Raw genomic sequence first — 25,013 nt, forward strand, 5'->3', positions numbered from 1 at the left:
AAAGTAATTTCTGTCACCAATTTAACATTATTGTGTACTGTAACGTTAGCTAACTATGCATTAGTTAGCTAGCTCGCATTGAGTAACGTTAGACATGAACGTCACCAAAATTTTTGACAAAAGTCAAATTCAATCAAAATACTTAGCTAATTCGCGAATTTGTTTCAACATCTGAGTATATAGTTTACACCTGTAGCTAGCTTAACAGTTATGAATAGACAAAGAAAGAGCCTACTTTTCACTCAATTGGGGACAACGGATATTCCCTCATGCCATGGCCTCACCAAGCAAATCAGATAAGCACATTAAAACGGCACTGTCGTGTATGGAAAGAAGGCCAATCCAGCCATCAATTTATATAATGTATTTTATAAACACCAATTTATAAAATGTACTATCTCAATTTGAGATACGTATGTAAAAATGTTGAGATACTATCTAAAAAAAAATCGAGATAGTATCTCGACATTTTGAGATAGAACAAACTGGATATGTTTCTTCATTTGTAGCATTAGATGGAGATTTATATAGATATATCATTGCAGGGAACAGCACAACAGGGCCACTGGCAAACATGTGGTCAACTGGTATTTGCCCCAACACTTTAGATTAGGTTTAATAAACACAAAAGCGCTGAAAAGACGGACCAAGTACTGTTGTTTAGTCTGTTTTGCCTCATGATTTGTCAACTCATGCACAATTAATCTGTGCTTCAGTCTGATTAAATGTAGCCTACTGATAACAACCACAACTGTAGGTAGCCTAGAGAAAGAAGCCTATGCAGTCTTATCCCCTCTGGCCAGGGGAAACGAAGCGGTAAGGCCATGTATTTATAGACCATAAACTCTGTATTTATCGACTATTTATATGTGTTAAGAGAACACGTGAATGTGATCAAATGTTGATTATATTCAAACTTCGGGTGATTAGGCTACCTCGACCTTATGAATCCAAAATTATTGACTGGAATTAAATCAACACAATAGCATTTGTGTAAAGGAAGTACTTAAGTAAAATACTTTTAAGTACTATTTAAGTAGTATCTGTACTTTACTATGTACATTTTTGACAACTTTTACTTTTACTCCACTACATTCCTAAAGAAAATAATGTACTGTTACTCCATACATTTCCCTGACACCCAAAAGTACTCATTACATTTTGAATGCTTAATTATTAATTAATTATTAATTACGGTCCAGATTTTTTCCTGGTTAGCTTTGCCTACCAGATCAGGATAAACTTAGTGTCGCAACATTTTTAAATGGTATCTCATAAATTCTAGATATGATCGATTTCAGATGATCGATTTCAGTAAATATATATATGATCGATTTCAGTAAATATAAACTAGTCCCATCGTTTAGCTTTTTGCCATCATGCATAGAAGCATTGGTGACTGAAAATGGCATTACTCAAGTACCGAGTTCGTAGCTCATTTTTCATTGTTCAATGAGTGTGAGCTGGCTAGCTTTCTCTGGAAGTTCCGACTTCAACTACAACTCCCAGAATTCAACAGCAATGCAGTAGGTGTATCCGGTGTCTTAAACTCATTTTACTTCCTCCCAGACGTAACGACACGGGCAGCCCGAGAAAGAAAACGTAGCTAACTTTTAAAAGCGGCAATCGACAAGAGCTGTTCGGACAGTTTGAAATTTTACAACAAAATCGGGGCATGTTGTTCGACGTGACTGAATATTGAAAAATCCGCGAAAAGTAAAGACTGAAACGCGTTGGCCGCTCAAGAAAGTTTGTGCGAGGGCCTGTAAACAACATGTCGTCTGCCTCACAGACATCCTCTAGGCGGCAATGGTGCTATCTCTGCGATCTGCCCAAGATGCCCTGGGCCATGCTCTGGGAATTCAGCGAAGCTGTTTGCCGGGGATGCGTGAACTACGACGGGGCAGATAGAATCGAGCTTCTAATTGAGACGGCCAGGCAGTTGAAGAGCAGCCACGGTGTTTTGGACGGAAGGTCCCCAGGCCCTCAGCATGGAAAACCCAGCTCAGGTGGGCCAATGGAAGGAGGGAGGCAGCACGCAGAGCGTTTAGACAGGGTTAGGGGAGAGTATGGAGTTTCCCCCCGTCTCCCCAATGGTCTGCACAGAGCTGAGGATGTGAGTATGTCAGAAGGGAGCAGGCAGAGCCCCAACACCAGACGGGCTATGGCTGGGGCCATACCTGCTTTACATGGGACCATACCTCATGCTTTGATAGCCCAGGGGTTAGTGGGGCCCCCTCACGGCTTGTTGGCTCCCGTTTTAGGCACCAGGGCTGGGGGGCAACAGATTGCTGGCTCCTCTGGCCCTATAATGGGTGATGTTAGTAGGCGTCAGGTAGTGTCAGCCATGTCCCTGGGAGCTGGCGCCTCTGCTCTGGTGGGTCTGGAAGCAGGCTGGAGGAATGGGGAGGTCATGGCTGAGCTAGCGGAGAGCGCCAGGAGCCGGGCAGAGGGCTGGCCCAACCGCCCCAAAGTGGTAAGAGAAGTCCTGGTGACCCTCTGTGGCTGTGCCCCCTTCAGTGTGCGCTTCAGGAAAGACCACAACTTGGTGGGGCGCATCCTCGCTTTCGAAGCCGGGGCCGGGCCAGAGTTTGAGCTGAAGGTGTTTGTGGAGTACCCCAGCGGCTCTGGAATAGTGTTCTCTGGCATCACGGAGCTGGTCAGGCAGATGTTCCGAGACTCTAACAAAGACGCAGGCAAAGCAGTGAACTCTGGGCTGCGCTATGTGGAATACGAGAGGCGGCAGAGCGCTGGGGACTGGCGTGCACTCACTGAGCTCCTGAGCGATGGCGTGCGTTCATTTAAGGAGCCACCGATGCCCGATGTTCTTCCACAGTTGTACGCAGATGGCGGCATGCCAATGGTGCCTGCCGTTCGCTCTGCACCTCCAAAGGGTGCTGCACGGCGACGCAAAGCATCCCCTGGATCAGAAAACGGAGAGAGTGAAGGAAGGCCAATGGGGGATCACCCAGCCAGGGATCCCTGGCCTCGAGGTGCCTATCCAGGCATGGAGCCCCTGGGCTCAGGCATGCCCAACCCCCAGGACGGCCCGCCCCGCTCCCACAGCCAGCCCTCACCCATCTCAGCGCTCATCGGAGTTGCCGACAGCCTGAGCTCCAACCAGATGTCACGAGATGGCCCCGGCATGTCCTCGGCCCACTCCTCCGCATCTGGTCGCCCAACCAGTGGCAGTCCCTCTTCAGCCTCTGCTGCAGTCTCCCAGGCAGTTATGGGCCAAGGTGCCCAAGGGGGGCCAAGCACCACCAGTGTTGGGGAGTCTGGAAGTGGCACCCCAAGCGCCCTGCTCTGCTGCACCCTTTGCCGAGAGCGCCTGGAGGACACTCATTTTGTCCAGTGTCCATCTGTCCCGCACCACAAGTTCTGCTTCCCATGCACGCGCGGCTCCATTCGCAGCCAGGGCCCCGGAGGAGAGGTGTACTGCCCCAGCGGCGAGCGCTGCCCTCTGGCTGGATCCACCGTGCCCTGGGCCTTCATGCAGGGAGAGATCTCCACCATCCTTGCCGGAGACGGAGACGTGACGGTAAAGAAGGAGAACGACCCCTGACCATGTCTTATTGAGGTGAGAGGCTGATGACATCACTCTTTATATTTTTCCATAGATCTATTTGAGTAGTGATTCTGTTGCTAATAAAGATTGTAATTGTCCTCTTTCTCCACAGCGGGTCAAACAACACTTTAAAAGCACTTCCCTGATCTATCTCACCCGGAAGGTTCATCACATGTGCCTCATAACTGAATCACCACGCAAGCCAGGAGGCAACAGAACAACCTTCTAAACAAGTTAGGAGGGCACCAGAACCATCGAGGGGGGCCACAAGTCTTTTCTGGGCTGGGCTCATCTGCAGGGGTTAGTAGTAACAGTTTAAACAAGAGAAAATCTGGCACACATTATTCTTCATGTCCAACACAGCAGCAGAGGCTATTCAAGAGGCCTTGTTTTAAAAGCCCAGGATTAAAAGCACAGGTCTGCTCTTCAATATGACAATCTCTCAGCGTTTCAGATGTTTCTATATATTATATTTAAAAAAATATTTAGTTGCATACTGTCATACAAGTGAATGATACTGATATTGAAAGTACATGGGTAGCCAGAATCATGCAATTATTTGGACAGGAAAAATATAATTGTGAAAAAATAAATGGCAAAACCTAGTAGGTCCTTAAAGCCATGGTTTCAACATTTTATTAACACATACAATGTCTCCATGTATGCTCCTTTATTACATATTGTATGTCAAAAATGTGAATTTACTTTCAACGACTATGTAATTTCTACTTTTGATACAATACACATTTATATGTATGAGTTTATAGTGGTAAGACCAAAGACTGCTTTGTGCGCTGTAATTTTATTGTATTGTATCTATGTATGCTGTACACGCTGATAACCTCTGGCATCAGTCACTCTGTTTCATCTACCACAAAAGTAAGCTGGTTGTTTGTCTGTCTAATTGACTTTTCCTGAAATCCTCCCAAATATATGTACGGTTAGATAATTAGCAACATGCTTCAATGGTTAGCCCACGTACTCAAATGTGATCGAATGGGGTCAACTCTATAATAAATTACAGAATATTAATTGCACTTGTTTTTTTTTCTTGCTCCCTTTTTGGTGGTGCAATTGCAGTTCTACCAACTTGGGGCGGCAGGGTAGCCTAGTGGTTAGAGCGTTGGACTAGTAACCGGAAGGTTGCCAGTTCAAACCCTCGAGCTGACAAGGTCGTTCTGCCCCTGAACAGGTAGTTAACCCACTGTTCCTCGGCTGTCATTGAAAATAAGAATTTGTTCTTAACTGACTTGCCTAGTTAAATAAAGGTAAAATAAAATTAAAAAAATGATACGCTTTGTTTACATTTACAGCGCATTCGGAAAGTATTCAGACCATTTTACTTTTTCCAAATGTTAAGTTACAGCCTTATTCTAAAATGGATGAAACAGTTTGTTTCCCTCAATACCCCATAATGACAAAGCAAAAACTGTTTTTTAGAAGTTTTAGCAATAAAATAAAATCACATTTAAATACGTATTCAGTCCCCCAACTCAGTACTTTGTTGAAGCACCTTTGTCAGTGATTACAGCCTTCAGTCTTCTTGGGTATGACACAAACTTAGCACACCTGTATTTGGGGAGTTTCTGCCATTCTTTGCAGATCCTCCCAATCTCAGGTTGGACGGGGAGCATCTCTGCTTTCAGGTCTCCAGAGATGTTCGATCTGGTTCAAGTCTGGGCTCTGGCTGGGCCACTCAGGTACATTGAGACTTGTCCCGAAACCACTCCTGTGTTTTCTTGGCTGTGTGCTTAGGGTTGTTGTCCTGATGGAAAGTAAACTGTCGACCTAGTCTGAGGTTCTGAGCTTTCTGGAGCAGGTTTTTATCAAGGATCTTTCCCTCCAACCTGACTAGTCTCCCAGTCTGTAAAAAAAACATCCCCACAGCATGATGCTGCCACCACTATGCTTCACTGTAGGGATGGTGCCAGGTTTCCTCCAGATGTGATGCTTGGCATTTAGGCCAAATAGTTTAATCTTGGTTTCATCAGATCAGAGAATCTTGATTCTCATGGTCAGTCTTTTGGGTGCCTTTTGGCAAACCCCAACCAGGCTGTCATGTGCCTTTTACTGAGGAGTGGCATCTATCTGGCAACGCTACCATAAAGGGCTGAATGGTGGAGTGCTGCAGTGATGGTTGTACTTCTGGAAGGTTCTCCCATGTCCACAGAGGAACTCTACACTCTGTCAGTGACCATCAGGTTCTTCCTCCCTGCCCAAGGCCCTTCACCCCCAATTGCTCAGTTTGGCCAGCTCCAGGAAGAGTCACGGTGGCTCCAAACGGCTTCCATTTAAGAATGGAGGCCACTGTGTTCTTAAGGACCTTCCATGCTGCAGAATTTATTTGGTGCCCTTCCCCAGATCTGTGCCTCGGACACCATCCTGTCTCAGAGCTCTAGACAATTCCTTAGACCGAATGGCTTGGTTTTTACTCGGACAATTGTGGGACCTTATATAGACAGGTGTGTGCCTTTCCAAATCATGTCCTTCAATTGAATTTACCACAGGTGGACTCCAATCAAGTTGTAGAAACATCGAGGATGCACCTAAACTCAATTTCAAGTCTGAATACTTTTGTAAATAAGGTGTTATTTTTTAAAGAAATTTGCTTAAAAAAAAGTTTTAGCTCATTATGGGGTATGTGTAGATTAATTAAAAGTATTTAATCCATTTTAGTATAAGGCTGTAACGTAACAAAATGTAGAACAAGTCAAGGGGTCTGAATCTTTCCCAAATGCACATTCCAGGAGCAATGCAGCAATTCTAAATGTATTTAATCTACACACAAAAAAAAGTACACAGCTATGATCTAATAGATTGGCACCCTTGCACTTTACAATGGAATGAAATGGAGCAGAATGTTGTTTTCAAAACATATTGAATAGCTTTGTACCCTGTAAGCACATGCAACTTACCACAGGTGAAAAATCACATCGTAAACAAGAATCTCCTTCCTTCAACCAAATTCATTGGAATTCTGAATTATTTTGTCCACACCATTTTGACTTTGTAGTGAACAATCTTAATTTCAGATTTTGTTTTTGATCCTGCGCAGTTCTTAAATACATGGGTGAACTAAAAGTTTAAATGTCAATTTATTGAAGAAATCAAAATGAATTGTGCAAGGGTGCCAATATATTACAACACAACTGTACTTAGCAAAGTGTTTAAGACAAACATATTTCAAACATGACTCTTTCCACCTATATGACTCAACAGTTTATAACTTTCAAATGATACCACAGTACACCATGTCTGCCTGTAAACAAATCACTTGCATTTGAGGGAAATAGGGTAAAAAGTGCCAAGACACTTTCAAAATAAAATGTAAAAAGATCTCACATTTATATGCCTTGTATGCATAGACTGGTATCAAGCATCACAACAACCCATTTATATTAGAATAAACCTCACCTATAGATTATGTGCTGTATATTGCAATTATATTTTCGCAAACAAAAATCCTAAAAAAACATTGATTTAGTTCATTAGGACCATGTTTATATTACATTAACAAATATCCAGTGATAATGGTCAACTAGTGGTCAGCCATCAATGCTTTACATTGGAGTCACCCAGTGAACACTCGTAAGACGCTTCTCCATCCAATGGCCTAGCCCCTCAAAAGGGCTTCCGGTGTCCCGGAGGGCCTCTTGGGCCCCCTTTAGGGTCTCCCTCTTCACACACTTCCAGTAATTTGTGATGCCACGCTGGGGCTGCACCTGGGGAAATACAGACATCACATAATAAACGTTAAAGGTAAAATATGCAAATATCGCTCTGCTACAATTCTAATAGTTTGCCAACAAAACAAGCAGTCATTGTTTAGATAATTCATTGTACCATCTAAAATAACTGAAGTATCTTTTCCATAACCAAAAATATTGTATTTTCCGCTGTTTGAAGCTAGTATACAAAACCGAAAGTAAGTCAAAAAAACTAAATTTAATGGGTAGCATAGAAATAGTACACATAAAACAGATCTACCGCTTCTTAGACTTGCTTTCAATGAGAATGACATGTCTGAATTTGGTCGGGTCGCCCAAAAAGTTACATATTGCAGCTTTAATAAACTTCCCAGAGTGGCTGCATGACCTGATCACCAGGGCCCTATCCTATCAGATACGATTAAAAGCATAACAATAGAACGGGAGTCCCCATTCAAGACTGATTTGTCCATTCTATTCATTCTATTTCTATGCATTTAATCCTATCCGATAGGCAAAATCCAGATAACATTTGACAAACTGAGCCCAGGACTAAACAAGTTTACTGCACGTGTTATTTTTTTACACAATGTCTGCTGCTCCCTCCCTCCCCTTTTCTAATTCTCACGCACAAAGCTTTTTAGTCTGTACTAGGCCCAAATAGATTACATCAATTGATGGGGGAGTTAACAGACAGCATAAAACCACACCCATGCGTTCTAAAATAATACATGCAGGAAATATTCAAAAGCACAGGTGAAATACATTTTTAATATATTATTTTAGTTCAGTAATGTGAGGCAGATTGTAAACCATGTTGCTGATAAGACTGGGGTTTTCATAAAGGTGAGTAGCCTGAAGTGAGGAACGTGAAGGGATGGGGAGGGAGCAGCAGCTGCATCAGGCTTTTCTGAATGTTTTTTTGTGGGTAAAGTAACATCGCAAATCAATCAGGTCATACAGCCTCAGCCTAAACTTGATTTGTATAGCACAATTCATACAGAGACCGCAACTCACATCACAATGATTATTAACATCAATTGGAGACTTGCATGAAAGTTAGAGTTAAACATGGATCTCAAGACCAAATAACGCCATAAAGGACTGCTTCAACTGATAGATAAATGCCCCCTGTACCTTCAAGCCGCGCAGTACTCTGTCTTCCATCACTCCGATAAACTCCTTGTGGCTCAGACAGTTATCGCCGTCCAGGTCAAAGATCTTGAACACAGTGTCTAGCACGTTCTCAGAGAGGTCGTGCCCTGTGGCAATCTTCACAGCTCGCCTAAATTGGACTGCAGAGAATGAAAGGGAAATAAACTATCAGGATAATGTACTTGGCTAACAGGGCAATCAGCAGTTGCTACATCTATTATTGGACAAAAAAAATAATTATGATACGTATCCATGGAAGAATATAACTTAGAAATGTCTCATGAACTGAGTTGAACTGTCGTACCCCAACAGAACCCAAAATAAGCTTGTTTTACGCAAATGTTTGTAATCAAAGTAAATGTAAATAAACACTATATAGCCTCAAAACATGGTTAAAATGTTGATATCATGGATGGAAACACTATATAGCCTCAAAACATGGTTAAAATGTTGATATCATGGATGGTCAGTCCTTCTGGATATACATTTGAGAGTGGTTACATTTCTCCAGCACACTCCCTCAGCAAAACAGGGGCAGGGAGTGCCCTTTGTTACTGTTTCAACTGCTGAATGCTGCTTTAAAGTGATTTGACTGTGTAGAATCAGAATATTTCAGACAAAATGTCCTTCCTACAAAAAACTATGTAGAGATAAGAAAATTACCCATTCCGATAGGTCGGTTGGCTTCACTTATCATTTTCACAGAGAAGGCAAAGTCCTCCAGGTTGTTGGTGAAGAGGCAGAACGCTTTGAACTCGTCAAATGTGATGCTCTACAAGAGAAGAGGGACAAATATGTCCAAGTCGTACATTGATCAGTCACCCCTTAAGAGTCCCCCAAAATGTGTTATTTTTCACTTCTTAGACCTGAAGGTACATTGACATTACTGCATATTATCCCTATCCGAATGTTTTGAAATGTCATCCTTCAATAAAAAGTGACCCCCATATCTGAATTTGTTGAATTGGGGAAAACATTTGGGTAGTAATTGGCAACCTCGCTTTCACCTATTACAACCCTTACTGATCTGTGATGATCTCAAGGAAACGAGGAAAGGAGGGTGGATTACTTTCCTTTTTACCTGGCCCGCAGGGATCCTCTTCCTCATGTTCTCCCAGTAGGCCTCGTTGGCTTCCTCGTTGGTGTAGTGCAGCAGCCACTCGGCAAAGTCCTCCCGCCGCATGGTGTCCATACCTTTGGAGAACTGCAGGAACTCCATCTCCTGCACCTCTGCCTGCAGGTCCTCCATGAACCTAGAGGAGAAATCCAGAGTAAAGACACTGAACATGACTAGGTCGGTTCTGGGCCTGTATTCAAAAAGTGTCTAAGAGTAGGAGTGCTGATCTAGGATCAAGTTCCCCCTGTCCATGTAACCATATTCATTATGATCTAACAGGCAACAATAATCCTAGATCAACACTCCTACTCTGAAGTCTATCCATAGTGTCTATATGAAGTATCGAAATCATGATTTTACTAGGATTAGGTATACCTACAAGGAAAAGGTTGGGAGTAGCTATACCGTTTAACACCAATGATACTACATTGTAACCCACAGATATTTTACCTGCAAAATCCCTTGTACTGAAGCTTGTTTTCACCATTCCTGCCAAAGAAGAAGGCCTGCAGTGTAGTGTTCACATCATCCCCCTCTGCGACTGGTTTCTGTTTAGATGACATCAAGTTTAAACACTTCCAGCCTTTGTTATTACTGCAAGCCCCATCACGCTTGAAATACGAGTAAACAATCATTTTTCTAGCCCGTATACAACGGTTTACATTATCATATAATGACAGTTGGCCAGGCTTAGTGCTTTCAATAGGCATTTCCCCAAAGGCCATTCAATGTCATCTATAGAAAGTATTCTAAAAAAGTGTTTCCAAAAGTCACATGAGAATTCCGCCTTAAAAATAAAAGTTCAGTGTTGACTTACCACATCTGTGGCACCTTCCTTAGGCACGGTCTCTTTTCTTTTCCCAATGATTTTCTTGAGCTTCATCATAAAACAAAGCAGAAACAATGATTCTTTGCATTATAATAATGCAGATAAAACAGAAGATTAAGCTAAAAACATTTACTACTTGTGAGAGCATTTCTTAGCTAGCTATGTTCTCAGAATGCGGGAAACTACTAATTCAGTTCAATTCACAAATAACACATACATACCTCTTACTCATCTGAATAATCCAAGAAATGTCAGCAATAACAGAACATTTCATTAGTCAAAAGGTTATCAACTACCCACAATGCCTCACTCTAATATTAAAACTGGAAACAGTATGAAACAGCAAACAGTGAGTGTTTGAGATCGACAACAAAGCAGTTGGACCACACATAATCACTAATCTACACATCACCTTGTAGCCCAATTACTAATTATTATGTGATCAAGATTAGTGATCCTTTGCCTTGCTTTGCTCACACGGATCCCCTCAAACACACTGAATTATTATCCACGCTGCTCCGCTCTACTTTGTCAGGTGTGGAACTCATCTTCTAAACCAAACGATAATCTAATTGGAGGTGCAGAACACCTTTTAGATGTGCAGTGGGTTTTAGGAACACAACAGTGGTCTGACTCTAACCCTTGTGGTTCCCAGTGGTGCCAATTTTCACAACAGCCTCAGTTCTAAATTAGGGAATCAACTTTTCACTGGTTTTGTACAAAATTGTAGTCACAGGCATTTTTGTAGCCATGTATGCACACTGTATTGTGCTAAAGCCAACTAACAGATACAGTACGTTTACAAGCTAGTTTCTGTGCCTTGTAAAAAGTGATACATTGGCCTAAATGTGATAGGCCAATGTTTTGACAGAAGGAACCAATTGAGGTGAGAGACACTAGTTCAGAGGAACAAACATGTGGCACAGACTTAAGGTACTGGCCATATAGTACCTCTGTGTTAGCATCAAGTGTTCATATATGTATGTATGTCAAAACCTCCATGTATGTATGTCAAAACCTCCAATTAGGTAATGTCCATGTAAGGGGCGGCAATATTTTGCAGTGTGGATACTTTATACAGTGGGACAAAAAAGTATTTAGTCAGCCACCAATTGTGCAAGTTCTCCCCTTTAAAAAAGATGAGGCCTGTAATTTTCATCATAGGTACACTTCAACCATGACAGACAAAATGAGGGGAAAAAATCCAGAAAAACACTTTGTAGGATTTTTAATGAATTTATTAGCAAATTATGGTGGAAAATAAGTATTTGGTCACCTACAAACAAGCAAGATTTCTGGCTCGCGCAGACCTGTAACTCCTTCTTTAAGAGGTTCTTCTGTCCTCCACTCATTACCTGTATTAATGGCACCTGTTTGAACTTATCAGTATAAAAGACACCTGTCCACAACCTCAAACAGCCACACTCCAAACTCCACTATGGCCAAGACCAAAGAGCTGTCAAAGGACACCAGAAACAAAATTGTAGACCTGCACACCAGGCTGGGAAGCCTGAATCTGCAATAGGTAAGCAGCTTGGTTTGAAGAAATCAACTGTGGGAGCAATTATTCGGAAATGGAAGACATACAAAACCACTGATAATCTCCCTTGATCTGGGGCTCCACGCAAGTTCTCACCCCGTGGGGTCAAAATGATCACAAGAACGGTGAGCAAAAATCCCAGAACCACACCGGGGGACCTAGTGAATGACCTGCAGAGAGCTGGGACCAAAGTAACAAAGCCTACCATCAGTAACACACTACGCCGCCAGGGACTCAAATCCTGCAGTGCCAGACGTGTCCCCCTGCTTAAGCCAGTACATGTCCAGGCCCGTCTGAAGTTTGCTAGAGAGCATTTGGATGATCCAGAAGAAGATTGGGAGAATGTCAAATGGTCAGATGAAACCAAAATAGAACTTTTTGGTAAAAACTCAACACGTCGTGTTTGGAAGACAAAGAATGCTGAGTTGCATCCAAAGAACACCATACATACTGTGAAGCATGGGGGTGGAAACATCATGCTTTGGGGCTGTTTTTCTGCAAAGGGACCAGGACGACTGATCCGTGTAAAGGAAAGAATGAATGGGGCCATGTATCGTGAGATTTTGAGTGAAAATCTCCTTCCATCAGCAAGGGCATTGAAGATTAAATGTTGCTGGGTCTTTCAGCATGACAATGATCCCAAACACACCGCCCGGGCAACGAAGGAGTGGCTTCGTAAGAAGCATTTCAAGGTCCTGGAGTGGCCTAGCCAGTCTCCAGATCTCAACCCCATAGAAAATCTTTGGAGGGAGTTGAAAGTCCGTGTTGCCCAGCAACAGCCCCAAAACAACACTGCTCTAGAGGAGATCTGCATGGAGGAATGGGCCAAAATACCAGCAACAGTGTGTGAAAACCTTGTGAAGACTTACAGAAAACGTTTGACCTCTGTCATTGCCAACAAAGGGTATATAACAAAGTATTGAGATACACTTTTGTTATTGACCAAATACTTATTTTCCACCATAATTTGCAAATAAATTCATAAAAAATCCTACAATCTGATTTTCTTGATTTCATTTTCTAATTTTGTCTGTCATAGTTGAAGTGTACATATGATAAAAATATGAGAGAGGCCTGTAATTTTCAAGTGGGAGAACTTGCACAAATGGTGGCTGACTAAATACTTTTTTGCCCCACTGTATAGATATAAAATACATGACACTGAATACAGAATACAATTCCATCAATTCCTTGAGAAGCATAAAATAAAACATTTAAAAAAGGGGCAATCTGCAATTGCTACATCCATTTTTAAAATGTAAAATTAATGATAAGCTTATATATAAGCTTGAGTTACTCCATTGTTTATAAACGCAATTGTAAAATAACACTATAGCTTAAAAACATAGTTAAAACTATTATTTTGCTCTCATGGATGGTTAGTCCTTGCATCCATAGTCCTGTCTATGAAAGTGAGAGTGGTTACATTTCTCTAGTCCCACCCCAAAGCCGTTTACCTAAAACTGTGGAGTGGTACCCGTTTGGTGTTGTTTGAACTGCAGATTGGCCCCTTTAAGGAACATTTTATAATATAGATTATAAAACATACCTTGAGAAACTCCTTTCTGTCCACATGCTCATTGCCATCAATATCAAGCATTTTGAAAGCTATATGAAATCCTGTGTGTGGCTCTGAAATAACAATGCATTTTCTGTTAGAAATTAACTTCACTAGGTGCTGCTTGGACAGAACAAAGCAGCGACAAGATGAGCGGTTAGTTTTCGATTGCTGTCCACGCCACAAGGTTAACAGCAGGGTCTCCTGAAATAATGATTCAAGCACAACATTGTTGGTGACTGGGCAACATTTTGAATGAGGAAGCTAAGTCGTCAAAACACTACCACATGGGCAGTGTGTTCAGTAAGTACGAAAACAGCAATAAAAAACTGTCAATGGAAAATTTGTGTTCTATTGGACCGTTTGAAGACATCCTTTTTTGTTTTGTGCCAACTGAACACCACCCAGGTTCAGTCAATGTGTTTCAGTAAAAGGCTACACAATGTACGATCCTAAACAGGATAGATACCATAATCTAACGTACAATGTCAATAAATGAAGTTAATGTGCAGACAACTGCAGGTCCTGAGAATATCATGGGCAACGGACACTCGGCAATCCATAAGGAGCCAGCTCCTGTACAAAAATATTGCGACAATTATGGTTGTGCTGGTCCGCCAAGGCATGGTTGTGCCGTGCATGCAGAAAAGTATATGAGCGCTCACTAATGTGGCACTGCCTGGTCACGTCTTTAAGCTACAGCTGCACTAAACCAGGGTCCTGTTCATTAGGCAAAACTCAACAGAAGAAAGTGTTCCAAAACAGAGTGAAACAAGGTGGTACTATATGTACTTGTGTAACAGTGTAACAGCTTCAGTCCCTCTCCTTGCCCCAACCTGGGCTCGAATCAGGGACCCTCTGAACACGTTGTCTCCACTATATGTACTGTACTGTACTGTACTGAAATGCACCTGATAGATGCACACACACTACATGTTAATGCATGTAAATTATGAAGGAATGGAGTAAAAACAAACAAAATAGAACTATTGTAAAATACTGTGTCCATAATATGTATAAGCTGGAAATAGAGGGCTAAGAATTGTTGTTAGCTCTCACTCCAATCAGGAGAGGTAGGGTTAGAAAGTAAGAAAGAAAAAAAGATCAGTATCTGTCAAAAATTTGGACACACCTACTCAGTCAAGGGTTTTCTATATTTTGAAGGAGTTCCTACATATGCTGAGCACTGCTTTTCCTTCACTCTGTGGTCCAACTCATCCCAAACCATCTTAAATTGTTTTGAGGTCGGGTGATTGTGGAAGCCAGGTCATCTGATGCAGCACAAATAGCCCTAACACAGCCTGGAGGTGTGTTGGGTCATTGCCCCATTGAAAAACAAATTATCATCCCACTAAGCACAAACCAGATGGGATGGAGTATCGCTGCAGAATGCTGTGGTAGCCATGCTGGTTAAGTGTGCCTTAAATTCTAAATAAATCACAGTGTCACCAGCAAAGCCTCGACACACCTCCACACTTCATGGGGGGAAGCACAAATGCGGAAATCATCCATTCACCTACTCTTCGTCTCACAAAGACATGGAGGTTGGAAACAAAAATCTCAAATTTGGACTCAGACAAAAGGACAGACTTCCACTGGTCAAATGTCCATTGCTCGTGTTTCTTTACCCAAGCAAGTATCTTCTTCTTCTTATTGGTGTCCTTTAGTAGTTTCTTTGCAGCAAATTAACCATGAAGGCCTGATTCATGCAGTCTCCTCTGAACAGTATCCTCTGAACAGTTGATGTTGAGATGGGTATGTTACTTAAACGCTGTGAAGCATTTACTTGGGCTGCAATTCGAGGTGCAGTTAATTAGTTAACTTATCCTCTGCAGCAGAGGTACCTCTGGGTCTTCCTTTCCTGTGGTCATGAGAGCCAGTTTCATCATAGCGCTTGGTAGTTTTTGCGACTGCACTTGAAGAAACTTTCAAAGTTCTTGAAATTTTCCAGATTGACTGACCTTCATGCCTTGAAGTAACAGACTGTCGTTTATCTTTGCTTATTTGTGTTTCTTGCCATACTATGGACTTGGTATTTTACCAAATAGGGATGTCTTCTGTATTCCACCCCTACCTTGTCACAACACAACGGCTCAAACGCATTTTGAAAGAAATTCCACAAATTAACTTTTAACATTGCACACCTGTTAATTATAATGCATTCCAGGTGAATACCTCATGAAGCTGGTTGAGAGAATGCCAAGAGTGTGCAAAGCTGTCATCAAAGCAAAGGGTGGCTACTTTGAAGAATACTTTGGTTACTATATTATTCCAGGTGTTTCATAGTTTTGATGTCTTCACTATTATTCTAAAATGATCTCTCTCTCTGAAGAAAAGCAAAAATAATTTGTCAATTAAAATAACATCAAAATGATCAGAAATACAGTGCAGACATTGTCAACTAGTCTAAAGGCCAGTTTTATTGCTTCTTTAAATCAGAACAGTTTTCAGCTGTGCTAACATAATTGCAAAAGGCTTTTCTAATGATCAATTAGCCTTTCAAAATGATAGACTTGGATTAGCTAACACAACGTGCCATTGGAACACAGGAGTGATGGTTGCTGATAAATGGGCCTCTGTACGTCCATGTAGATATTCCATAAAAAATTATATATCTGCCGTTTCCAGCTACAATAGTAATTTACAACATTAACAATGTCTACACTGTATTTCTGATCAATTTGATGTTATTTTAAATTGACAAAAAAAATGGCTTTTCAAACAAAAACAAGGACATGGACTCATAGTCCACACAACCCAGATGAAGTGAAATGTGTTGTGTAAGAATTAGAGGATGCTGGTTGCAAATGCATGTCATTGAAAGGGAGGGCTGTTTCCACTGTATGCCATTCTGGGTCTATAACTTACTGGTCAGAATAGTCAACAGGAACAGGTACTCTGTGTAGGATATCAGACCTGCAAGACAAAACATGCCTTCTCCATCACACAAACATTTCAGTGAGTGTTCATTTATCCTGTTTAGATTGACACTCCCACATAGTGATCAAATACATATGTCCTGCCTGAAGTATAACTATCCCGCATCTTTTTACATCGATGAAGCACATAGCACCAGTGAGGCTGTTTGACCATGGCATGAAAACGTACCATCGTCTCCGAAGTGTCTGAACAGACTGTTACCTGCCTGGACCCGTGAGGCAGCATCCAGCATCTTATCCACCTCCTGCAAGTAACATATATTATACAAGGAGAAAGAACCAATAGTATTCTCTTGCTGTAAAGCTCATGTTGATGGCATTGCACGATAGGACTAAAATCCCAAACCCGTTCTGACAATGAGTTAACCTGATCACAACACTCACCTTTTTGGTTAGAGCTTTCTTTGGTAATTTACCTAATGGCAGATGAAAGGAAAATTATGTAAAGTGCAGTTCTTGCCTGTAACAAAATTGAATACACTTACAGAGGGAGCTTGTGTAGCCATATACCAATCAATTCAATTCATTACATCATGAAGTATTCCCTTTTCTACCAGCTAGGCCATTTTACAACATGGACAATATCAATTTATACAACTGTACTTACGGTCGACATTCTCCAACATGATTGAGAAGAGGAAATCCCTTGGTGTCATGTAGAGTTCCTTATTGTACGTCATGGAAGCAAACTGGTTGAAGCACAGCCGTCTGGCAGACAGCTGGAACACTGGAAGCAACTATAATATGGAAAGAAGCATTAGCACTAAAAGAAAGACGAGGTCTAAAATACAAGGGCAGTGCAAAGCTGAAAATTGGATAAGGTAATGACTATAGAAGAATTGTCAGGACTCCTGACCAACTATTGTGGCACATTGCATGAATGTCTGTTATTTGTCTAACAGCAACTAGTTAATACATTTCACTTGCTTCAGCTATCAATTTATCAAGGCTACTGATTGCACAATTTCCCCATAGATAGAAAACATAGGTCTAACAATTGGATTGAATAGTTTATTGTGCACTGCTCGGTGTGGTGATGTAAGGGATGCCGATTTAGTAAGAACTGTCTACCTACTATGGATATACAGTGGGGTCCCAAATTAATGACACCCTTGATAAAGATGAGCAAAAATTACTGTATAAAATAAATCATTCAAGTACTGAGCTATATTGTATGCTCCAAGACAAATTGGGAAATTATATTATTTTATACTAATAAAATTGCTCAGAGAAAAAGTAATACTTTTATTCCCTAAAAAGGGTAGGGGTCAGCGTCAACGAGCAGCGACGTCATCTGGTCATCCAAAAACAAGGAAGACATTGGATGAATATAAAAAAGTGATGAAAAAAATAATGAATATTAATAATAATAATAATCCACCTCAGCAACAATTATTTGAATAATTCAATGGATGTTTTGTGCACAAAGTTGATGACTAAAGTGTCTTCAAATCTGATTTCTTTATGTGACCGTCTATGGAAATTGTGTTTCTGGGCCGGGTGTCAGTTAAACTGCAGTACCGAGCAAAACTGTAGGAGCAGTCAAACCAGTGCTTCTAGACCAAAACCCTGGCCCCTTGGTGTGTGCAGAGTTGGTGATAGCTAACTTACAGAAGTCAAGAGAGGACATATGAATAAAATAAATCCCTCGTTATGTCGAGATCACAACTTATTTATCTCATGATCACTACATAAAAGTTGTTTAATTGTGATCACGAGAACATTTTGTCGAGATGAGATAAATCCAAAGTACCACGTATTATCCATTCATTTGTCCAGATGCACAAGAACCACATCAAGGAACCCTGTGACTGCTTTGATTGTAATGCGCTCACTCACAAGATTTGGCAAGTTAGTGGCATTGTTGCTCGCATGCGATTGGCTGTGGTCTTTTGGGTGGCACACAGCCTAGGAGAAAAAGAGCTGGCTTACAGGCATCGTAAAGTGCTTAAATGCCCCACAAGCTCTAAGCTCAAGGTAAGAGGCAATTTGGCTTCCTAACATTCTAACTTATAAACTGATACTGAGCTCCAAAACACAAATGGAAGCATGATGTTAGCATGGAAGGTACCATCTCTTCGTTTTTTAAAATTGATTGCTACACTATGCGCTGACCCATCATGGGCTCTGCAGCCTCAGCCATACTTTTAATCTATCATCAATATGTCCACTCCTATATATAGAGCTTATCGTGATCTCAACAAAACAACTTTTGTTATGTCATGATCATGAAATAAATCAATTGTGATCAACATGAGATAAATGTTTTATTTATATGTCCTCTCTGGACTTTCATACTAAATAGCTAGTCTCCCTCAGCATAAGAGTTGGCTAATTTAAGGTACTGTGTGTCAGTCGGAGTTATTTAACAGTGTATTTAGTGAATGGGCAAGCCAACATGCTGATTAGATCATGCGTTCGCGCATGTTGATTTTGTCCATCCACACCAGACACGATCAGGACACGTAGGTTTAAATATCAAAACGAACTCTGAAGCAACTATATTACAATTATGTTAATCATTTGGGGACAAATGCATGAAACATTCATGGGAATTTAGCTAGCTAGCTTGCTGTTAGCTAATTTGTCCTGCGATTTAAAAATTGTGTTGTTATTTTTAATTAATCCACAGATAAAAGGGTAAACTGAGTTTGTTTCTAGTTATATCTCCTCCTTCAGGCTTCTTCTTCTATGGACTTTATATGGCGGTTGGCAACCAACTTTAAGGTGCATTACCACCACCAACTGGGCTGGAGTGTGGACCTTAGTTCATCTTTCAATCACCCACATGGGAATATGTTCCCAAAAACCAATGAGATGGGAAAGGCAGGACTTTCAGCTCGTCAAGCGTCACAAATAGAACCAAGTTACATCTTAGCGCCTGGCTACGCAGACGCTCGTTGACAAGCGCAAGCTGTTTGGATGCAATGATCGAATAACATGCATGTTTACATTAATTTTGTAACGCGAGCGGAGTGGTCACCATGTAAGGATGTTGATCACAGGAAGTTGGTGGCACCTTAATTGGGGAGGATGGGCTCGTGGTAATGGCTAGATGGGAATAGTATCAAATACATTATTTCTATATGTTTGACGCCATTCTATTCACTCCATTTCAGCCATTATTATGACCCGTCCTCCCTTCAGCAGCCTCAACTGATGTTGATATAAGTCACGATAACAGGAAAAGTGTGTATTTCCAGTGAGTGCATTTGATTGGTTTCGTTTCTGTAGCTAGCTTGGCTGGCTGGCTGGCTGGCTGGCTGGCTGGCTGGCTAGCTGAGACCAAAGAGATAAGAAACTTTTTCTGACTGAAGCACACATCTTCTGACAGTGACACAGTGCCCTCCTGTGGACTGAAGCTGAACTGTACTGCAACCTTTAACCTTGTTAAAAATGAGCAATTCAGTGGTAGAACTGACTAAATTAAATGAATCAGGGGTCTTATAACCCATTTTCTACTTGGCTCATGTCTGTTAGCCTATTGTCTGTTATCCCTTTATAGGCTATGTAACTTTCAGCTAAGCCCCCAATGTCTTCTTTTTTTTACCCCAAAAGTAGTGGGAAGGAATGGTGGGGTGTGTTGGGGGTAGTGGTATATATAAGCAATAAGTCCTGAGGGGGGTGGTATAGGACCAATCTACTACAGCTAAGGGCTGTGGTATATTGGCTATATATCATAGTAGCCTTATTGCTATTATAACCTGGTTACCAACTTAACTAGAGCAGTAAAAATACTTGTGGTATACGGTCTGACATACCATGGCTGTCAGCCAATCAGCATTCCGGGCTCGAATGCTGATTGGGGCAATTTCGCTAGCTAGCTTGTTGTTCGGTAGCATTTTGGGCAGATTGTTCACGTTTGAGGTGAAGGGAGTACAGGGCTTAGCATATCTCTCGAGGAGGCTAAAAGGAAAGGTTGGAAAGGTTGAATATTTTCAAAAGGAGTTGGGTAATTGGTTAAGGGAGGAGGATTGGAGGGAAAGAGAGAGGAGGTTGAAAAGACTGAGGGAGGCAGAGTATGGGTTTGAATCTGTTGAAGCTAACAATAACAAGGGAGAGGGTATGTAAAGGACGATTGGTGTCAAGTTCAAACAAAGTAAGCCAGATGCCATTTTTGAGTTCTGGAGGTGAAATGGAAGGGGTAGAAGGTGTGGTGAGGAGCTCGGAGCCAGAGCCTTGCATTGACAGACATGGTTGTGATAAAGATACGTTTGGTCCAGAGGGAGTGTGATTTTTGAATAGGGTGGTACCAGGCCTTTTGGCTGATCCATGGATGGTTTCAGGTTGGGTGGAAAAGATGGTGGGTGCTGTTGAGTCAGTGAAGGTAACCCGAAGCAGACTTGTGATGTTTGTGTTTTTTCCGATCAGAGGGAGCAGGCACTCCATGCGGCAACTTGAGGAAAGACCAGTATCTTGCTTTGCACTTAGGTACAGGGCACCATTGAAGGGAGTGATTTCTGGAGTAGCATTAAGTGTGGAGGTGGAATTTAAGTTCCCTGGTGTTTGCGACGCCTGCCATATGGTGTAAAGTAGATCCGGTGGGGAGCATGGTGAAACAGAGGTGGCAGTCTGTTCTTTTGAGCTTTGATTCAGAGTCTTTACCTGAAAAAGTAATGTTAGGATATACAGTTGAAGTTGGAAGTTTACATATACTTAGATTGGAGCCACAGTAAAATTAGTCTTCTTTCCGACATAACCTGAAAGGCCACTCAGCAAGGAAGATGCCACTGCTCCAAAACCGCCATAAAAAAGCCAGACTACAGTTTGCATCTGCACATGGGGACAAAGATGGTATTTTTTGGAGAAATGTCCTCTGCTCTGATGAAACAAAAATATAACTGTTTGGCCATAATGACCATTGTTATGTTAGGAGGAAAACGGGGGAGGCTTGCAAGGCAAAGAACACCATCCCAACCATGAAGCACAGGGGTGGCAGCATAATGTTGTGGGGATGCTTTGCTGCATGAGGGACTGGTGCATTTCACAAAATAGATGACATCATGAGGATGGAAAATTATGTGGATATATTGAAGCAACATCTCAAGACATCAGTCAGGAAGTTAAAGCTTGATCGCAAATGGGTCTTCCAAATGGACTTTGACCCCAAGCGTACTTCCAAAGTTGTGGCAAAATGGTTTAAGGACAACAAAGTCAAGGTATTGGAGTGGCCATCACAAAGCCCTGACCTCAATCCTATGGAAAATGTGGTGGCAGAACTGAAAAAGCGTGTGGGAGCTTGGAGGCCGATAAACCTGACTCAGTTACACCAGCTCTGTCAGGAGGAATGGGACAAAATTCACCCATCCTATTGTGGGAAGCTTGTGGAAGGCTACCCGAAACATTTGACCCAAGTTAATCAACTTAAAGGCAATGCTACCAAATACTAATTGAGTGTATGTGAACTGAAAGAAATAAAATAAATAAAAAATAAATAAAAGCTGAAATAAATAACTCTACTATTATTCTGACATTTCACATTCTTAAAATAAAGTAGTGATCCTAACTGACATAAAACAGGGAATTTTTACTAGGATTAAATGTCAGGAATTGTGAAAAATTGAGTTGAAATGTATTTGGCTAGGGTGTATGTAAACTTCCGACTTCAACTGTAGGAGTGATGCTGTTAAAATATTTTGTGACGAATACACTAGTGTTATAGCCGTCATGAGCATGTCACAGCAGTGTGTAGGAGGGAGATTCCAATATGTGGGAAGTGTGTAGGAGGACATGGGACAGAGGAATGTGTAGTTCCGGTGAAAAAAAGCTGTGTGTGTCAACTGTAGGGGTGCCCACATTGCTGGGGATTGGAGGTGTCCAGTGCGAGAGAGACAGGTTGAGGTGGCCAGGGTCAGAGTAGTGCAGAAGATGTTGTATGGCGAGGCAGTGATGAAAGGAGGAGGGTAGATCAATGGTTAGGGATTCTGAGAGGATCCCTGTGAATAGTAAATCTGTGCAAGAACAGAGGGAGACCAATGAGTGAAATTTAAGTAAGGTTGTTCTCTAAGCGTTCATAGCAATGTTTATCAACTGTACAGCAGAGATGGAACATAAGTCACAGAAAATAGATGCATTGGCAGTCGCAGAGAAGTACTTGGAGGGAGTAGAGTTGACTTCAGGAGAGTTACAGGGTGTGTTGAGTAGTAGTGTCCTGTCCTCTCAGGTCATTGGCCTGGAGTAGGATCAGATCCAGTTTGATTTCTATTTGCAACAGTGCTATTTCACAAAAGTTCTGATATCTTAATATGCAGCTGTTTAAAGGGCAAATCCTCAAATGAAGCAATAACAAAACGGTTGCCCGCCTCAGTTTTGGTAAAGAAACTGAGCGATGGGCTTGAAGAAATGTAACCACTCTCAGATTAATAGACAGAGCTGTGGATTGACCATCCATGATATTAACATTATAGTTTTAACAATATTATGAGCCTATAAAGTGTTTGTTTAGACTTACAATGTTTACAAACATTGGTGAAAACAGGCTTATATTTTGGGTTCTCGTGTAGTGTGACAGTTGAACTAAGCTCATGAGGCATTTCTAAGTTATATTCAACAATCAATGGAGATATATATATATATATATTGATAATTCCAAATATGGATGTAGCAACTACAGATTGTCCTTTTAAGTCTATCAAAAGTGTGCCAGTTTGAGCATTAGGCCTATGGATTTGTTGTATTTATTTATCAGAATTAATTAGATTGAGCAATATTCCATAGGCTAGGTTCCGCACTGTCCACTGGCTTCAATTGATCGGCAGTTTAAGCTTCTTGAATTCAACCATTATTGGGTTCAACGGCCATCCACAACCACCTCAATCCGTAAGGCGCAAATAGCTAATGACAGCGCAACAGTATGATTCACGTCAATGCGCTATGTAGATATCAATAATAAGTTATATCCGTATCGCCGTAGGCTACACCACTGCTGCCACCCTTACCTCCATTTATTCGAGTTGGAACATCTTTGGATGCCGACATTAGTCGCACCATTAGAAGACATGGCTTGAACTGTAGCCTGCAAAAGCCTATTCCTGCTATTTTCCCGCGATCCATCAAACACATTTGGTGTGTCATCATTGTGGCCAGACTCGCTCAGGTGGAACAAATATAAACATGCGCCGTTTTTCAATGCTTATTTGAATGTCATTTAGTAAACAGAGAAGTGTCAAATATTGTTTTTCTTAAACATCCTTTCAGAATTCAAAAATAACCCTCGAAGTAATCTAGTTTTTCAAAACTATAGGTAATCTGATTACAATATATATATTTTTAAAGGTAACAGATTACAGTTTTTTAAATGTAATCCCTTACATGTAACAGATTATATGTAATCAGTTACTCCTCAACCCTGACTAACGTTACTTGTTTACTTTAGCCCTATATAGGACTCCGCGGAATCGTCCTATGTAGGGCTGTTTACTTGTGCACTGTAATATTCAGTTGTGATCATGGTAGACGAGTGTAGCGAACAAACACTGATTCACCAGGCACTGACAGGTAACTAACTAGCAAGAAAATGTCAAACATCGTGGCTGACTAGCTAACTTTAGCTAGCTAACATAGATATCAATCCAGCTAAAGTTAGTTACTGCTGCGCCAAATATACGTTACCTTTTCTTCCTCGGCATGAACGGTGAAGGGAAAAAACCTTTTACTCCGTTCATAGTGATAATATATCAGTCCGCCTCCAACGAGAGACCCCAAAATGCCAGGTCCCAAGGTACGATGCAGCGCTCTGTACGACCAAGGTCTAGTCAAAAAGTTTCTCAAAACTCCAGCAGCCCTTCCCCAGCTAGCCATTTTCCATAAACTGCCACACCCACTGGTCAGGTTCCAACATTCTTAATAATTTTCTTCTTCGATGAGGTTTAACGACGTCTGACATCCAATATGTTGCATTACCGCCACCTACTAGACTGAATTACAGCTCCCTTATACCTCGCTTGAAAATAAAAAATATAACAATATAAGCAAATACACTACCCTTCTAACACCACACTTTTTATACAATAAAAATAATACCACCCTACTCGACTATTTAAATCTATTTAGACTTTCCTCAGGCCAACAACCTGAAAGGATTGGACATCACCACTTAACACACCCTCTAACTCTTCTGATGTCAAGTCTCTCACACCCAAATACCTCTCTGCAGTTGCCACCACAACCCCAATTTTCTGCAACTTACGTTCCATCCCTGCAGTACAGTTGATAACCATTGCTATAAATGCTAAAAATCCAATCTTACTGAAACATATATGTACTGGTAGAGATGTACTACTCACACCACTCCTCTCAGGGTCCCTCACACTTGACCCATCTTCCTTTACTTTCTTCACTGCATCAACATATGACAACTTCTGCACTACTCTAACCCTGGAAACCTCAACCTGCCTCTCTCGTACATTTCTGTTCCCCAGCCCCATCGGCACCCGTATAATTAACACTACTTTCCTCAATGCTACACATTCCTTTATCTCATGGCCTTCTACACACTTCTCACACCTAGGAACCTCCCTCCTACACACATGCCCATAAGCATGCCCATAAGCTTGACACCTATAACAACGTGAAGCAACTCTGTGAAGCATTTATTTGGG

At 41.5% G+C, this 25,013-nt stretch overlaps 3 protein-coding genes across 4 annotated transcripts in view; 1 reads left to right on the top strand and 2 right to left on the bottom strand.

The window, feature by feature from the left end:
- The window catches only part of LOC118389940 (cation channel sperm-associated auxiliary subunit gamma-like), a 32,337-nt gene extending 32,022 nt beyond the window's left edge, over positions 1 to 315 (bottom strand). For both annotated transcript variants that reach the window (XM_035779954.2, XM_035779953.2), the window contains exon 1: positions 236 to 315. The gene's annotated coding sequence lies outside the window, so the exon portion shown is untranslated. The remainder of the gene's footprint in view (positions 1 to 235) is intronic.
- Positions 316 to 1,482: 1,167 nt separating this feature from the next.
- Positions 1,483 to 4,600, top strand: LOC118389943 (interferon regulatory factor 2-binding protein 1-like). The gene is made up of 2 exons (XM_035779963.2): positions 1,483 to 3,580; positions 3,681 to 4,600. Exon 1 carries the CDS (start codon positions 1,775 to 1,777, stop codon positions 3,563 to 3,565), a length of 1,791 nt encoding a protein of 596 aa, XP_035635856.1. The 5' UTR covers positions 1,483 to 1,774; the 3' UTR covers positions 3,566 to 3,580; positions 3,681 to 4,600.
- On the bottom strand, positions 4,179 to 24,246 carry micu2 (mitochondrial calcium uptake 2). The gene is made up of 12 exons (XM_035779964.2): positions 24,025 to 24,246; positions 17,021 to 17,150; positions 16,798 to 16,829; positions 16,583 to 16,658; positions 16,343 to 16,390; positions 13,466 to 13,548; positions 10,365 to 10,424; positions 9,998 to 10,095; positions 9,512 to 9,683; positions 9,094 to 9,202; positions 8,413 to 8,570; positions 4,179 to 7,290 (listed from the first exon to the last, which is right to left on the bottom strand). The coding sequence occupies exons 1-12, from the start codon at positions 24,211 to 24,213 to the stop codon at positions 7,129 to 7,131; spliced, it is 1,317 nt and encodes a 438-aa protein (XP_035635857.2). The 5' UTR covers positions 24,214 to 24,246; the 3' UTR covers positions 4,179 to 7,128.
- Between the last annotated feature and the right edge of the window lie 767 nt (positions 24,247 to 25,013).

The sequence above is a fragment of the Oncorhynchus keta genome, chromosome 11 (genome assembly GCF_023373465.1).
Source record: "Oncorhynchus keta strain PuntledgeMale-10-30-2019 chromosome 11, Oket_V2, whole genome shotgun sequence".
Classification (NCBI taxonomy): Eukaryota; Metazoa; Chordata; class Actinopteri; order Salmoniformes; family Salmonidae; genus Oncorhynchus; species Oncorhynchus keta.

Excerpts from the sequence above, each read along its gene's own strand:
- LOC118389943 (XM_035779963.2), top strand. The coding sequence starts at position 1,775 with ATGTCGTCTGCCTCACAGACATCCTCTAGGCGGCAATGGTGCTATCTC.
- micu2 (XM_035779964.2), bottom strand. The coding sequence starts at position 24,213 with ATGGCTAGCTGGGGAAGGGCTGCTGGAGTTTTGAGAAACTTTTTGACT. Across the intron at positions 17,151-24,024 it reads TTCATGCCGAGGAAGAAAAG|TTGCTTCCAGTGTTCCAGCT; the intron begins GTAACGTATATT and ends TCCATATTATAG. Across the intron at positions 10,425-13,465 it reads ACAGAAAGGAGTTTCTCAAG|CTCAAGAAAATCATTGGGAA; the intron begins GTATGTTTTATA and ends TTTATGATGAAG.